Source organism: Hippocampus comes, unplaced genomic scaffold (assembly GCF_001891065.2).
Source record: "Hippocampus comes isolate QL1 unplaced genomic scaffold, H_comes_QL1_v1.1 scaffold41, whole genome shotgun sequence".
Classification (NCBI taxonomy): Eukaryota; Metazoa; Chordata; class Actinopteri; order Syngnathiformes; family Syngnathidae; genus Hippocampus; species Hippocampus comes.
In genome coordinates this window covers 4,097,631-4,112,792 of record NW_017805153.1, presented here as the reverse complement: position 1 = coordinate 4,112,792, position 15,162 = coordinate 4,097,631, and the positions used below count along the sequence as shown (strand labels likewise).

Genomic DNA, 15,162 nt, shown 5'->3' with positions numbered 1-15,162 from the left:
TGTTGTCAGCCTATGATCATCAAGGTAAAATGAACTTGACTTGTTTTGGCGCTGTAGGACGATTTTATTCTTCAAAGGAGTTGACTGAAAGTGTGAATGATTTCTAAACTGGTCATTGATCATTGATATACACAATGGAGACTATATGAGGAACATTTATACCAAAATTGTGGATTTAATACTGACAGACTCATTACCAACAAGGTGAACATACAACCTGTAAAATACATGAAAATATCTGAATGGTTGGACAAAATTTGTAAGAAAGCAAAATACAGAAGTTTCATGAAGCCGAATATTAACAGAGCACGGTAAGGAAGCTGATACTGTATTTGTGAGCCGCAGAGAACGGGCCACAGTGGCATCATTGCTCAATGACGAGAGAAGGAGACACAAGGCTGGTCTCGAAATGAGACATGGTAGTGGCGGTGGAGAATCAGGAGGAGGAGGGGATTGTGGGAGATTAAGAGAGCACTGTCATGTTTGTTCCACGCCACAAAGCAATGCAGAATGTTTGGTAAGCAGCAGTCTCGTTCAGGACCAGGAGAGAGCCGGTAGGAGGACCTTAAACTTGAAGCTGAGGAATCAAGCAAGATCAGTGAAATTGTTCCTCCGCCCTCTCGGGATTGAGGCTCAGAGAAGCAGATAAAAAATTAGACACCAACATTTGTTGGCATTCACAGAGGGCATCCCCTTGGCAGTGCATTTTCGAGTCATGGTTCTGAGGGTCTTTTCTCCTGTTATGTGCGGGATTTAATTCAGGACGACTTGCTCACCTTTCAAGAAGAGGCATGAAGCTTTTGACCTTCTATTAAGTTTCCTTATTTAAAATCACTTGCGGGAAGACAGATGATGCCAGCCGAGAAGACATCTTCTCCTTTAAGGTAAAACATTTCTTTTTAGCTTCTAATTCTTAAATCCCACTAAGATAGCTTAGCGTACAGCTTTGAGAACAATAAGAATGTCTAAATGCTGTTGTCAGTGAACGTTTCATTTTGGTTGTACTGAAAGGTGGCTTGAGTAAAGATTATATTTTGAATGTCATTCTCATCCATGCAGGCAAAGCGGGAAGATTTTCAGAACCTAAAAGTCTTTGGCTGTAGAAGCATGATCGCCAGAATCAATCACGTTCCTATCCTGCTGCTCCTCTGTCTACTCCCTGCCACTAAGGAGACCTGCCCTTCCATGTGTCTTTGCACATCCGACAGAGTGAGCTGTAGCGCTAGTGGTCTCGCCAAGATACCGAAATCACTGCCCTCGTTCGCCATCACGCTTGATGTCAGTCACAACCAAATGTCTTGGCTGGGTCCGGGCAGCTTCAGCAGTATGTCCAGACTGGAAAACCTCTGGATGGCCCACAACCAGATCAGCAGCTTGGCCTACGGGGCATTTCAGAATGCCTCGAGCATAAGATATCTTGACCTGTCTTCCAATAAGCTCCAAAAGGTGGAGCAGCACTATTTTGAGGGACTGTGGAGGCTGGAGGAGCTCATCCTCTTTAACAATAAAATCACACTGGTAGAAGCTGGCACACTGGTGGGTCTGAGTAGCTTGAAAAAGGCCTACTTCAGCCTTAACCAGATCACACGATTCCCATTCTTCTCTATCCAAGACCGCAGCCACCCTTTTCTGAACATGCTGGATCTCTCATCCAACCTTATGACGCATCTGCCATGGCAGGATGTGAAAGCATTACCAGGATTGGTGCAGCGGGGGCTCTACCTTCATAATAACTCTCTGATTTGCGACTGCTCCATGTACAGCGTGTTCTGGCACTGGGATCTCCGTGGATTTGCCCCGCTGAGGGATTTCACAGATGAATACACTTGCACCATCTCCGGGGAACCCCGAGCATCTATCCGGTTCCTGCGACACAACCGCTTTTTTAACAACTGCACCGTGGAAAGAGCCGTGTCGCTGCCGGTGACTGTGCTCCTCTCTAAAGTTTTGGTTTCAGAGGGACAAAGGGTGCGTCTGGACTGCCAAACATCCTTGAGTCGCGCCAATCTCTCATTTACATGGCTTTCCCCCAGCCAGGTTTCCATCACCCAGTCCAACATTGATGACACGCTCATGAGCTTGTTTGCAAATGGTACCTTGGAGATCCAAGCAGCCAAGGTTAACGACTCAGGCCTGTATGTGTGTACGGCAGTGGATATTAAAGCGGCACTGAATGCAACCAGAGAAATAGATGTCACGGTGCTCTTGCCTGAAGTGGAGTCATTCAGTACGGGTTACACAACGCTGCTGGGATGTGCGGTGACTATGGTCCTCATCCTCGTGTACCTCTACCTCACCCCATGCCGATGCAGCTGCTGTAAACAGCCCAACCCTCCAGTCATCCCGATTGCGACATACGAAGCAGAGAATTCAATGCCCATTTTCTCCACCTGCACAACAGATAGGGAAAAAGGCCACCTTAATAAGCACGTAGCATTTAGGCAGCCGATGTTGCGTGAGGAAGGACCTGAATGGAAACATGAAAGCTAATGCAAAAAAAAAAAAAAAAACGGCCATCAAACGCCAAGGGAAGTGCTGATTTCTCTTTCCTGAAAGTCACCTGCTGATAAAAAGCACATAAGTACCCTCTGCTTTCCCCCTGTTAGCCGCTCGAATTGGCCGTGAGGTTTAACAGTGAGCACAGCAGAGCCATCAGCACCTCCTAAAGTCACCTCATAACTCTTGAGGTGCTGTGCAATGATGGGCCATCCATTCAACGGTGACTCGAGATCCCACTTGTAAAGGTTTTTCACACAGTTAAATCTTGCTATGATTGTAAGGGTTTGCAGCACATCAACCAGACTGTTTGTAACTGCTCCTTTACCGAGGTAGAACACCATCAAAACTGTAAACAGTTCATGTTTGGCAAAAAAAATGTGTTCTTAGTGTTCCTGAGGAAGTCTGCACTTTTAATCAATTGCGTTCTCTACTGATAAAACTACAGACTGTCCTCTCATAAATCACACCGTACAGTATGACTTGACTGAAACAGTTATTTTAAGCAAAGACAAGGAATCCTGCTGTAATCAACCACACACAGAAGTCCAGCTCACTCTTCTTCTGGAAAGAAAAAAACACACAAGACAAATCAAGAGAGTTCACTCCCCTCCCACCCCTGCCAAAAGTCAACTGTACATCTTTTCAAACACAGTGTTGCTTTGCTTACAAATAACACACTTGGAACACTGTGGGCTCGATTTGATTAGACAGCGCATCTGCAGCGGGCCACAAATGCTGGTGGATCCTCATTTTTGTGCAAGCGCAAGGCTCACTGTGCGATTTCCAATTTGGCAGATGGGTCTCCAACAAGTTGGGCGTACTGGCGTAGCATAGGGAGTGTCGTTGGCGATGCGCCTGGTGGAGTGACAATTTGGTGGCAGAAAGTTGATCTCAAGTTACTGCTCAGAGCACGTCTAAGTGCCAGCGCAAGGTAGACAGCTAATCTAATGTGATTTTGGTGAAATGTATCAGGGCGTAGGAAGACAAATTCTGAGCTGCACAGGCATGTGTGTGGTGGAAGTCAGACATATTTCATTCGGAAATATGTGAACGGCGGGTATTAAACCCTTCAATCATTGTAGAAATCAATTCACTGAATGAATTATTATTACTATTATCAATATTATTTTTATCATTTTTTTTAAATCATCCTACTGGGTGGCATAGCTACTGGGGTGGGGGCGCACGAATGATTGGGAGTGGGGGGTTCTCAAGTGGCTACTTCACATCTCAGATGTGCGGTCCTCCGCGGAGTCTCTAGTACGCGACTTGTGCAACGCATTTAAAGGAGGAGACAAGTGGGTTTGATTGGCTGTTACTGAAGTCATCTGTGACCACTCCCACAGCAGCACAGACCTCCCTCTCACAGGTCCAACGACCTTCCCTCATCTGTGAAATTGCCAAGACTAATTCAATTCCAAACAGTGTTACACCGTGTACGACACAGGATTTACGCCGTTTAACAAAAGAAGAGAAAAAATAGATCCCTATGAAATTAATACAACCAGAACATGTGAAGAGAACTGGCTACTGCTTCAAGCCGCTGTCATGCAAGACCAAAGCTTGGCAGTACCTTTGTATTCCTCATTATTTGATGACATTTACACAGTGCTGAACAATGGAGGGGATGAAACGCATTGAAGCCTTGCATGGAAGCATTAAGTCGTGACGGAAAGACAATACAGAGGTGGTCGGGAATCATTCAGCAGAGACGAAAGAACCGCTCACGTCTTTCATTCCAAGCATTTTGATGTTTTAAGCCCGTAGTGAAATCTTAAAACAAATGCTGTATCAAAGTTTAACAGGATTAGGTATAATCCTTCATGTAATGTTGAACAGAAATCATCTGAAACAGCCAGGCACATGGGAGAAGGCCTAGAATTATTTCTAAACCCTTATCCAGAACTGACCTTTCATGTCTAATGTTGTTGTATAACTGTATGAAAATTCACAAATGAAAAGAGGCTGCAACTTTAAAATTGTACAGCGAAGCACAAGGCTACCTGCTCATGCTAAGTTTAATGGCTGACTACATCTAACGAAAAAAAAAGCTCACTGTACTTGTATCAGCTAAAATGTATGCCCAGCAGTAACGCCGTTACTTCTGCATGTGTGATGAGGTGAACCAGCATTTAGTCGTTTTCTGTTGTCAGTGCCTGTCTGATTCGAGCAAATTATTCCAAGCTGAAAGTACTGTAAATGATCGAAATCAAGTTAGCGCAGCTCTAATTAAACTGGGTGCAGTGTTTACATTTAACAAAAGTAAAGTTAACGTCTTCTTTTTGTGTTTCCATCTGTCCATGACTTGCCTGCCAGCCACATCCAAGGTTCAGTGATTTCGGGCCTGAGAAAACTCAGCGTTCAACACAATTGCATTTGATGCACACCAATGAGTAGCAGTATTTACAAACTACAGCTGCTAAAATACAGCCCACACGCATTCAAGCATGTGCACAAAATGTGAGTGTTTGACCATAACTCCGGATTAATGAAATCATGGAGATCAGCGCACCAACATGAATGACTGATGAATACATGGCCCTCTGTTTTTCCAATGGTGCTCTGAATTACAAGTGGCATTTGTTCTGTGGCCATGCCCACAACTCAAAACACTCTCATCTCAAATCGTCTTTCTCCATTGAAATAAATGGAAATGGCATTCATTCGTTCCAGTGACCCAAGACACAACAAAATTTGTTCTGTTTAAACTTAGCATTAAACATCTACTAGAATGGACAAGATTAAACAGTTTGTGCTTCATGTATGGTGTAGATAAAGCACGATATAAATTTTCCATTGAATGGGTATTGTGCTGCTAATTCAGCTGTCCACCAGGGGGCTCAATAAAACATGATGACATACTAGATGTAGATTAGGTGACAAAACCAGATGAAAACCGTCTCAACTAAGATATAATAATAGTCATTTTTTGCTTATGATTTAAAAAAAAAAAAGTATACCCGTGAGTATCGGTGAATTCTCTGTCTGCCTGTGTTGCTACCACTTGTGCTTGAATAGATGTTTTTTAGAGGTTTGTAATTGTCGCAACATCGATGAGAGTTTTGCTAGCCCGTTTAATGCATATTGCATGGTTTGGTGTGACTTTCATAAGAAACAGTTAACGTCGTTTGACAAAATAGACAAGCAATTCTTGTTGATTAACGTTTAACTGGAAGTGGCAACAAACAGGTCGAAACAGTTGCTGTCAAAATACCTAATGGTCATAACTCAAATTTTTGACTACAACTCAAGGCAAAATAAATAAATAAATCATCCGAGTGGTGGAAACAGTTCTCCCAAAAAACTTGTATGGTCAGATGACTCATTAGACAAGGTACCACTGCGTTCAAAAACTCAGCCAAGTCATGGATTTTCTATTCAATATTTGAAAGAGTAACTGGTCAGGAGGGTCCATTTGAACAATAGATGAGAGCATTAGGGCTCTATAATTTGGAATGTGTGACTGTAACTTTACTCTCGTAATGTGAATACTTTATTTTTGTAATTTTGACCTCATCTTCACAGTGTTATTTTTGGCTTTCTTCTGAATGAATCTGAAGACTCCTTTTCATAACATGAGCAAGCTTTTTCCTGCCATTGACTGATTCCCATCAACATGAGAGAGTTTGTTGTGAGACAACAACTTCATGTTAATTATCCTCATCAAATCTGTTTCATGTGTGTGAAGGTGAGCTTTTTCCATTCCTGTTTATCTCTTTTGACGTGATTGTTTATTGATTTTTGTCATTGTCATGTTAAAAAGCAATTAGTCTCGTCCCTTGTTAAATAAATTGTTCCCATTCAAACTAAGTGGTTTCTAAATAATCCAAATTAGAAAATGCTCAACAAATGAATGATATATTTCACTGTCACATGCTGTCTTTGTTGGCCTCATTTGAAGCAGTAGGCAGCATCCTGGTCACATTATGTAATGTGCCACCATGTGCGTTGGTTTAGTGTTCTGCAAACATTGCATGGTGTGATGAGTTGGCCTAAGGTTGTAGAAGATTAACATTGGGATAAAAGCAGGTGCTGTTTCATTGTCTTTAAATCCCTCTAATCTGCCTCCGCTTTGTGGCACAGCACACGCATCTGCCTCTGGATTTATTGTTTCTTATTAACGGAACCCAAATGATATGATGTAAGTAATTCCCTCCGTTGGACTGATTGTAAACGGGGGACAGATGATTAACCTCCGCGCAGGCAGCATGAGACTGATAGGATGAGTGGAAAAAACATTTCACTTTCACCTTGTGACAGAAACTATTTTTACTGAAAGTCACATTGTGTTCAAAAAAGAGGAGGGGAAAAAAGACAGGAAAAAAAACAGCGTAACATTAGAAAAGCAAAACACAAATTTTGTTCATATTGCACAAAAAGCTTCTAAGCGGATTTAGTTGAGTGAAACTAGATCATAATTGCCATTTGAATGGCCCCGTAAAAATAAGGCTGAATCTTTTGGACACAATTCCAAAAGCTATGTTTGGTGCAGGCAGAATAGTGGGTGACTGGTTAGCACGTCGGCCTCACAGTACAGAGGTGCAGGGTTCGATTACGACTCTGGCCTTCCTGTGTGGAGTTTGCATGTTTTCCCCGTGCCTGCATGGGCTTTTTCCAGGTACTCCACATTCCTCCCACATTCCAAAAACACGCATAGCAAGTTAATGGAACACTCGAAATTGTCCGTAGGTGCAATTGTGAGTGCGAATGGTTGTAGGTCTATTTCTGCCCTGGCTGGCGACCAGTTAAGGGTGTACCCTGCCTACTGCCTGAAGACAGATTGGCTCAAGCACGCCTGCGATCCTCGTAAGGATCAGCGGTTCGTATAATGGATAGATGGATAGATATTTGGTGCATCTACAACACTGCTCATCACCCAAAGAACATAATAATTGTGGCAATATCATGCTTTCAGGCTGTTTTTCTTCAGCTGGAGCAGGCGCCTTAATGTGGCGCAAATTATGAAGAGTGGTGGTGATTGATTCAGGTCTGACTATCACCAGTCATATAAAATCAATCACTAAAAAAGCCTTTTACCGGCTGAAAAGCATATCTAGATTGCTGCAAGGAGACCAGGACATGGTTATCCATTCACTTATCTTTAGGAGACTTGATTATTTGGAATGGCCTTCTGACCGGATTCCTTCAAAAGAACATCAAACCGCTGCGGCTCATTTGGACTACTGCAGACATCAGAACATATTATTGCAGTCGTAAAGGCTTTACAATCACTGCCAGTCAGCTGTAGAATATATTTTAATTTCCATTTTTCCAGTGGTTAGCACGTCAACCTCGCAGTGCAGAGGTACCCGGTTCAATTCCAGCTCCAGCCTCCCTGTGTGGAGTTTGCATGTTCTCCCGGGCCTGCATGGGTTTTCTCCGGTTTCCTCCCACATTCCAAAAACATGCATGGCAGGCTGACTGAACACTCTAAATTCTTCCTAGGTGTGAGTGCGAGGAGGGATGTTTTTTTTGTCTATGTGTGTCCTGCGATTGGCTGGCAACCAGTTCACGGGGGTGTCCCCCATCTACTGCCCGAAGACAACTGGGATAGGCTCCAGCACCCCCGGCGACCCTTGTGAGGATAAAGCGGATCGGAAAATTAATGAATACTACATATTGCTGAATAGGTTAGGTCCTGATTATGTGAAAGAAATGCGAATGGAACATAAACCTAGAAGAGCTCTGGGGTCTGCAGATTTGGGTCAATTAGTGGAGTTTGAGTTCAAAGCAAACATGGTGAAGCAGCATTTAGCTGTTAAGCCGCACGTGAATGGAACAAGCTGCCATCCGAAGTTGTTATGCGGCGAAAAAGCAGGCCAGGTGGAAAATTATTCAAAAGTCAATTCAGCCAGGATTCAAGTAGGGGATTTTCCCGTTTTCTTTATTGCAGTTGGAAACAGCTAACCAGGTTTAGCGGAACACATGTATCACTGCTATCCAGGCTGTCCGGTGCCGCAGTGACTTCCTCATTCCTCTTTTAAAAGGAGTTCACCTGAGCTTCAGGTCAATCAGGTCCAAGCTTCAATTGGCCATTCCCAGGCTGTTGCAATTACCTTTCCTGAAATAATTAGCGTTCTACAGTATGCATTAAGCATCACACACTGACATCCCACAGTAACAGTTTTGGATGGAGAGAAATGTGTACCTTTCTCCCCATCCAAAATCCACAAAAAAACATCATTTTTAAATGTGTCATTTGGCATCATGACAGAAGTGAAGTCAGCTCCAACTATAAATGCTTTTAAATCCAGATTAAGAATAATGCCCTTGTCGCAATTACCAGCAATTAAGGTCTTTCAAAGCATTTTTTAAATCATGTTCTCCCATTGAGCGCTCTGTTATTAACTTTAGAAAGTTACTTTTATTTCTTTACTTTTCTTGTAAATGTCTTTTGATTGTAAATGCTTTTGAGTGTTGTACCTTTATATATGAGAATAACACACCCTACACACCTGCCCGGCGCCTCAGGTCTGCGGACCAGACATTATTAGAAGTACCAAGAACTAAACTGAGGCTCAGAGGGGATCGAGCCTTTTCTGTTGCTGGTCCCTCTCTCTGGAATGGCCTCCCACTGAACATTCGGCAAGCCTCCTCGCTGCCCATCTTCAAAACCCGCCTAAAAACTCACTTGTATTCTTTGGCATTTGACTCAGCACGACTTAGATTGTTCTTGGTTTTGCTGTTCGGTGCTTTCTACTGTTTTTATTTCCGATTTGCTTTACTGTTTGTTGTATATGTTAATTTGCTCCATGTACAGCACTTTGTATGCAGCGATGGCTGTTTGAAAGTGCTCTATAAATACAGTTGAGTTTAGTTGAGTTGAGAAGCACAATCGAGTCACCTTGTGCATTAAATGCACTATACAAACAAAGCAAGGCATCTTGAAATTGAAGTCAGTGTTAGCGCAAAAACCTTCAGGCTTCTGCTACAAGCAAGAAAAAAAAAAGCAGAAAAAAACTACTAGAACAGATGAACATATTGATTTGACAGGTGAAATATACATTTTAGTTGTTTTTCAGTTTTTGCTTGTTAAACTCTGAATTAACGCGAGCCAACTTCAGACTGCCATGGTTTTGGAGAGCTTTAAATCCTCATTCGAATTCGTATCGAGCACAAAACTGTGTGATCTGGGGTGCTTCCTTTAAATGATCCTGAACAGATAACAAAAGACCCAGATGTATAGCAGCGACCCATTAATGCTGAAAGATGCCCCTCTCGCAGCAAACACTTCACCGAGCATCAATTAAAAATGCAATTCCCTTCCCAGAGTAATTGTTGTCCCTCACTGACACGGCCTTTAAAGGGAATAAAATAATTTTATTCAAGAATCTAATTAAAGGTGAAAGGGAAGTTTTACTCCAAACAACAAGTTTGGATTGCCTTTGTGTGAGGAGGGCTGACTCGGCTGTCAACTAGGGCAATTACTCAACTGTCAAAACTGTCACCAAGCCCCAAGTCGAAGCAGCCATCTGTAGCGGATATTTGCACATTTCACAGACGCTAGACACCCACGTACACAATAATAAATGCGCCAAATTCCTTCATGCTTTAATTCCATTCTAATTTACTTGGAGTATGAGTCCACTAGATAAAGATTTAGTGTAGCTCAGAAGAATTTTAGGAGCACGGCGGGCAAAAAAAAAAAAAAACACACAACCCTCTTGGAAAGCACTCGATAGACCTTGACAAGGCAATCACATATAAAGATTTTTGTGCAGCTCAGAAGAGTCCACAAACAGCATAACTGAGTCTGAATGTATTTTAGGAGCTCGGCAGGAAAGAAAAAAAATCCTTGAAAAGCACTCGATAGACCTTGACAAGGCAATCACATTTATACGAGCATCAGAATCCTGGATAGGAATCAAGATTAGAAATTAATCAAGTTGTCATTTGGTCATGCACAGCTACACTAGTGCCATGAATTGTGAGTGATCCGACTTAAAGGTTTTTCCAGATCCAGAGTTCTCATTGAATTTTTTTTTTGCTGAGACGCATGCAAAAGCCAGTGAACTCAACTCAACTTCACCACAAGCAGCAGTTTAGCAGAAATGAGCAATTCTTCAGAGGTTTCAGACTGTTTTACTACCAGTCTCAGTCGAAGTTTCCTTTCACACTAAACACAACACAAACTATTTGTGTATTTAAAACAAGCTAACAACTTTACCTTGAGAATATCCATGCTGGCTTAATGATAACGATAGCGGCAGCGTTGTGTTTTGTTTTTTGTTTTTATTAACCAGCAGCTATGGAGCAACATACGTATACAGACAATATTACAATACAGACACAGATTCTTTGTTCTCTGTCAAAATACATAAATAAATAGTTCAATTTAAAAAAAAAATAATGTATTTGAGTCATTGAGCATAATGGTGGCTCTTTGTCTGTGTGACTGCACTACATTGCCGTCCGGTGACCAAGGCTGGCACACCAGGAGTAGCACAAAATGAAATGAAGTATCAAATCATCATGCACAACCTGACTAATTCTCTACATTCAAGAAAAATTGTGCTCTATAATATTGTATTGAAGAAAATGATACACCACAACTGTAAGTAAATAGAGTGTAAATAAATAACAGGTTGTGCAACCTGATGTTGGCCTAGCTCTCACTGATGAATCTTTTTAGAGTCCATTATCCAATCGATTACACACGTAGTCCCGCCCACAACACCAAGTTGACTCGAATAATAACACTTATGTTTGCCAAAGTTAATGTATATTAAGAGTTTACTCACTTCAAAGTAACCAATACTTTCATATGTTGTGGTCTCTTGCCTGGTCAAGTGCCTTTGCTGTCCCGCTGAGGACTCCAAAAAAAAAAGATTGCCTCTTCTTTATTTATTTTTTGTACCCATTTTTTCCAAGAATAACTACGTCACTTTAATCTCACACTCGATCTCTGCTTGGAGATGTGTTGATAAGAGACACAGGGAGCAAGCTTAAACTTGGACCGAGGCAAGGTTAACCGGTTACAATTTAGTGGAAGACTTTGCTTCTGTAAAATAGGGATGAGACGTGCTGTGATGAGGCTAAAGCTTGTTCCATTCCCACCTTGGTCACTGAGGGGAAGACTAACGCAGTCAATAAGTAATGTAGTAAGTAGTCAGCAAGTAACAGTATCAAGAATACAGTATATGCCTGTGAGTTTTGGGATATTGTCTGTCAACACTGACCATTTACAGAGGCGCTGTCCTGGCTCTGTCCCAGCTTTTCTCCAACCTCAGACGAAATATTGACAGAACAACTTGTTCTCGATGCAGTAACACTAATTAACGAGCAAAGCAATTTTTTTTTCTGGACTCATGCCCTACATCCAACAATCAATGCATGTCCACAGTGGGACTGTTTAAGCAAGGTCCGATTTGATGAGCTCCAGTACAGTGCACAAAGGCTGCTTTCCCTGTTGTCATTGATCTGATGAAATTGGATTTGAGTTTTTAGAGAAAAGAAAAGGCTTGTAAGCACATGAGATTTGATGCACATCTTGAAACTCTCCCCTTCCGGCAGAATAACGTGAACTCATTTTGTCACAGCAGAACTAAAATATTTAACAGTCAAAAGAACAGTGGGCAAAGCACTCTCCACTAACATCTTAGAAGCAACTTACCAGCACCCTACTGCAAACGAGCTCATGCTCCAAAGTATGGCTCTGTGAATCTTTTTTTTTTTTTTTTTTTTTTTTATCACTTGACTTTTAAAACCTTTAATGACAAAGCACTCTCCACTAACATCTTAGAAGCAACTTACCAGCACCCTACTGCAAACGAGCTCATGCTCCAAAGTATGGCTCTGTGAATCTTTTTTTTTTTTTTTTTTTGATATCACATGACATTTTAAACCGTTAATGAGGACACAAAATTTACACAAACACTGCTCCGGCCAGTTGAGTGTCTAGTTTTGACTATTCTATGCATAGCTCATTAGTTTCCAACAAGCAGGTCATCTCAAGGGTCACAATGTACATGAAGCAATCAAGTTGCATCCACAGTATGGTTGGCAGGGAAGGGAGGAAACGTGGCAAGATGTTTAATTGAAGAAAAACATAACATTGTTCGGATGGGGGAGAAAGTCTATTGGTGTGGATAACTAATTAGGCTTAAAAGAAATCCATAATCACTGTCATCGATTCATACGTTCATGGCAAAAATTAGACAAACAGTTGCACTTTCTTTTCCTAACTGCAGAATGTTTGTGATTCTGTATTTTAACCATGTGCGGCATTTTTTGAGTCATCTCTACGAGAGGTGCTAGATAAATTACAGACTCTTATTTACCGAGTCACACATGTCAAACACATGCAATTTTTGTTGATTAAAGACCCTAAATTATCCTTAAGCGTTTATATGTGTGTGAATGGTTGTTGGTCTATGACCTTGCTTTGATGAGAAGTGAAACATCGCCTAAGAAGACAACCACAACAGACTATTTGCAATCGATTCAATGCCTTGAGAGTACAACCGAAGCCATCTAAGACGGACGGACTCCAGCACATTCACGACCCTGAATTGGATGACAGGTAGAAAATGAACGGAGTACTGGGGGAGAACATGAAAAAAGCAATGAGCCAGATGAACATAGCTCAAAGCTGGAAATTTGCAGGCAAGGATGACAACTGGTGGATTAATAGTAGAGGGCAAAAATGCAAAGAAAAAGACCAGAAAGAGGAGATTTTTTCCCCAGCAGAGGACTGATGACAGCTGACAGGAAGGTGCAGCAACATCAAGATGGAAAACGACAACACATGGGGCTTCAGATTTGCCTGAGGGCCGCCGCACACCGAGCGATGTGGCAGAACTCCATTCACACAGTGTGCGTTGTTCTGCCAGAAGAGTTCATAAGTGGCCATTGGTTTTGCAGCGATTCAAAATTTGAGTCGCAGATGCGCGATGTGGCGGTGTGGCAAATTATAGCCAATCAAAAGACACAGAAGCTTTCACACAGGTGAAAAATGACTTTCCGGGATACAAGCAAGCGCCGGGGTACAGCCACCCACAAAGCACCATCAAACAACAGAAATAAAATATGTACAGAACTCATATTGTGTTTTACAAACATACTTGACCATATTTATATTTCATCTGTACCTGTGGATGAAATAGTGAGGTTTGTTGTAAGATATAAGTAAGTAACGTACCCACCGCGCCAGTTTCTTTCAAATGAATGAGCACAAGCACCGCCTTTTAATATATCCCCATTTTTTCTTATTTCTTCCTGCCACTGTTCGCTTTCTGCAGCGTTTTCCTTGAGTGACACTCCATTTTCTTATGGATTAAAGCAATACGGTACAATATATTGTATGAGGAGCTTCAGAACGTGGTACAGGACCTATGCTTTGCCCGTGTTGTTAGTGAAAGTGTCACACGCGCTGGGGCCCAAGTGCAGCACACCGAACCACCGGACCGGTGGGAAATTACTTTTAATATGGATCTTGACAGGTTCAGTGACAAACGGTTGAGTGGCCACACAGTCAACCTCAAGTCGTGACACTTTTCAAAGTCCCAATACAGAGTAGATCACTTCGCAGACCAGACAGAAAGGCTTTGAAGATTGAAAATTGGGTCTTAGTACCAAGTGTTGAGAGGCTGCGCAATCAACAGAATGCAGAACAGGGAAACACACACTTTATTACTGTGGAACCGCTTCTACCTTCAAACAGCCACCGGGGCCTAATTCGTGGTTGGGGCAGAACCCTGAGGTGATTCCAGGTATAATGACGAGGCAGGAAATTCAGTGGCTGCTGTGTCGGTCACGTAAAATCAATCCATAGAGATGGGTTGGAGAGTCTTTTGGTACACATATAAAAATAAGTGGCTTGTTTTTGTCCCAATGTTGGCCCTTCCTCAACAAAGACAACAAACACCAGGTTACCTTCCGTTTTTATAATATTAACCTGTAAGATTGTGGTTTCAGGTGTGTTAAGATTGAATGTGCCCCGATAATAGAGTCCGATATGGGTGAGGACGCCAATCTTAAATATGAAATATTATGACACCATTTTCCCCTATGCCCATTTCTTCTTTTTAGTTAGATATTTTTCTGTAAAATAAATAAATACATGTCCCAAGAACACCATCGTTGCCTCCTCTCGCGTATCCTCTTCATGTTGTGCCTTGTGTTGCACGGTTGTCGCTACATTTCTCATTCATCATTTTTGTTACATCATGTTAGATTTCTGTCTGATTGACTCGATTCAAAATCGGTGAAGAAACAGAATCTTTATTTGTTTGGTGTGCTGTGTTGAGGTGATTGGAGCACACCTCACACAGTACGATCAAAACTGTTAAACGCATGATTTTTTTCCCCCCCTTACTGCGTGTGGTTTATTACTGATAAACAATCTGTGGCTGTGGCTAACTGGCTGTGACTGGTTGTTTGGCCATGAACTGTGTAAAGTTATGCAGAGTCTTTGGTGCCATTGCTGCATTGAGCACAAGTTTTTCCCCTCAAAAGTTTTGATCAAATTTAAGAGTAAAAGACAATATTTTCAAAACTATGTAGGCACTGTTCTCTGTTTCTCTCTAACCTGACACATTTCTACATTTGAATGAAGCAGCTTGGATGAATGTTGATCCATTGTTTGGATCATCAATCATCAATTGGCTGTTCCCCTTAGCTCTGGAGCCATGTTTGCTCGAATAAACCTTATTGACCAAACTA

The 15,162-nt window shown here is 41.9% G+C and overlaps 1 protein-coding gene across 1 annotated transcript; it reads left to right on the top strand.

Moving 5' to 3' along the window:
* Positions 1–545: 545 nt before the first annotated feature.
* On the top strand, positions 546–2,877 carry LOC109514945 (amphoterin-induced protein 3-like). Its single transcript, XM_019868414.1, has 2 exons — positions 546–884; positions 1,060–2,877. Exon 2 carries the CDS (start codon positions 1,108–1,110, stop codon positions 2,488–2,490), a length of 1,383 nt encoding a protein of 460 aa, XP_019723973.1. The 5' UTR covers positions 546–884; positions 1,060–1,107; the 3' UTR covers positions 2,491–2,877.
* Positions 2,878–15,162: the final 12,285 nt, after the last annotated feature.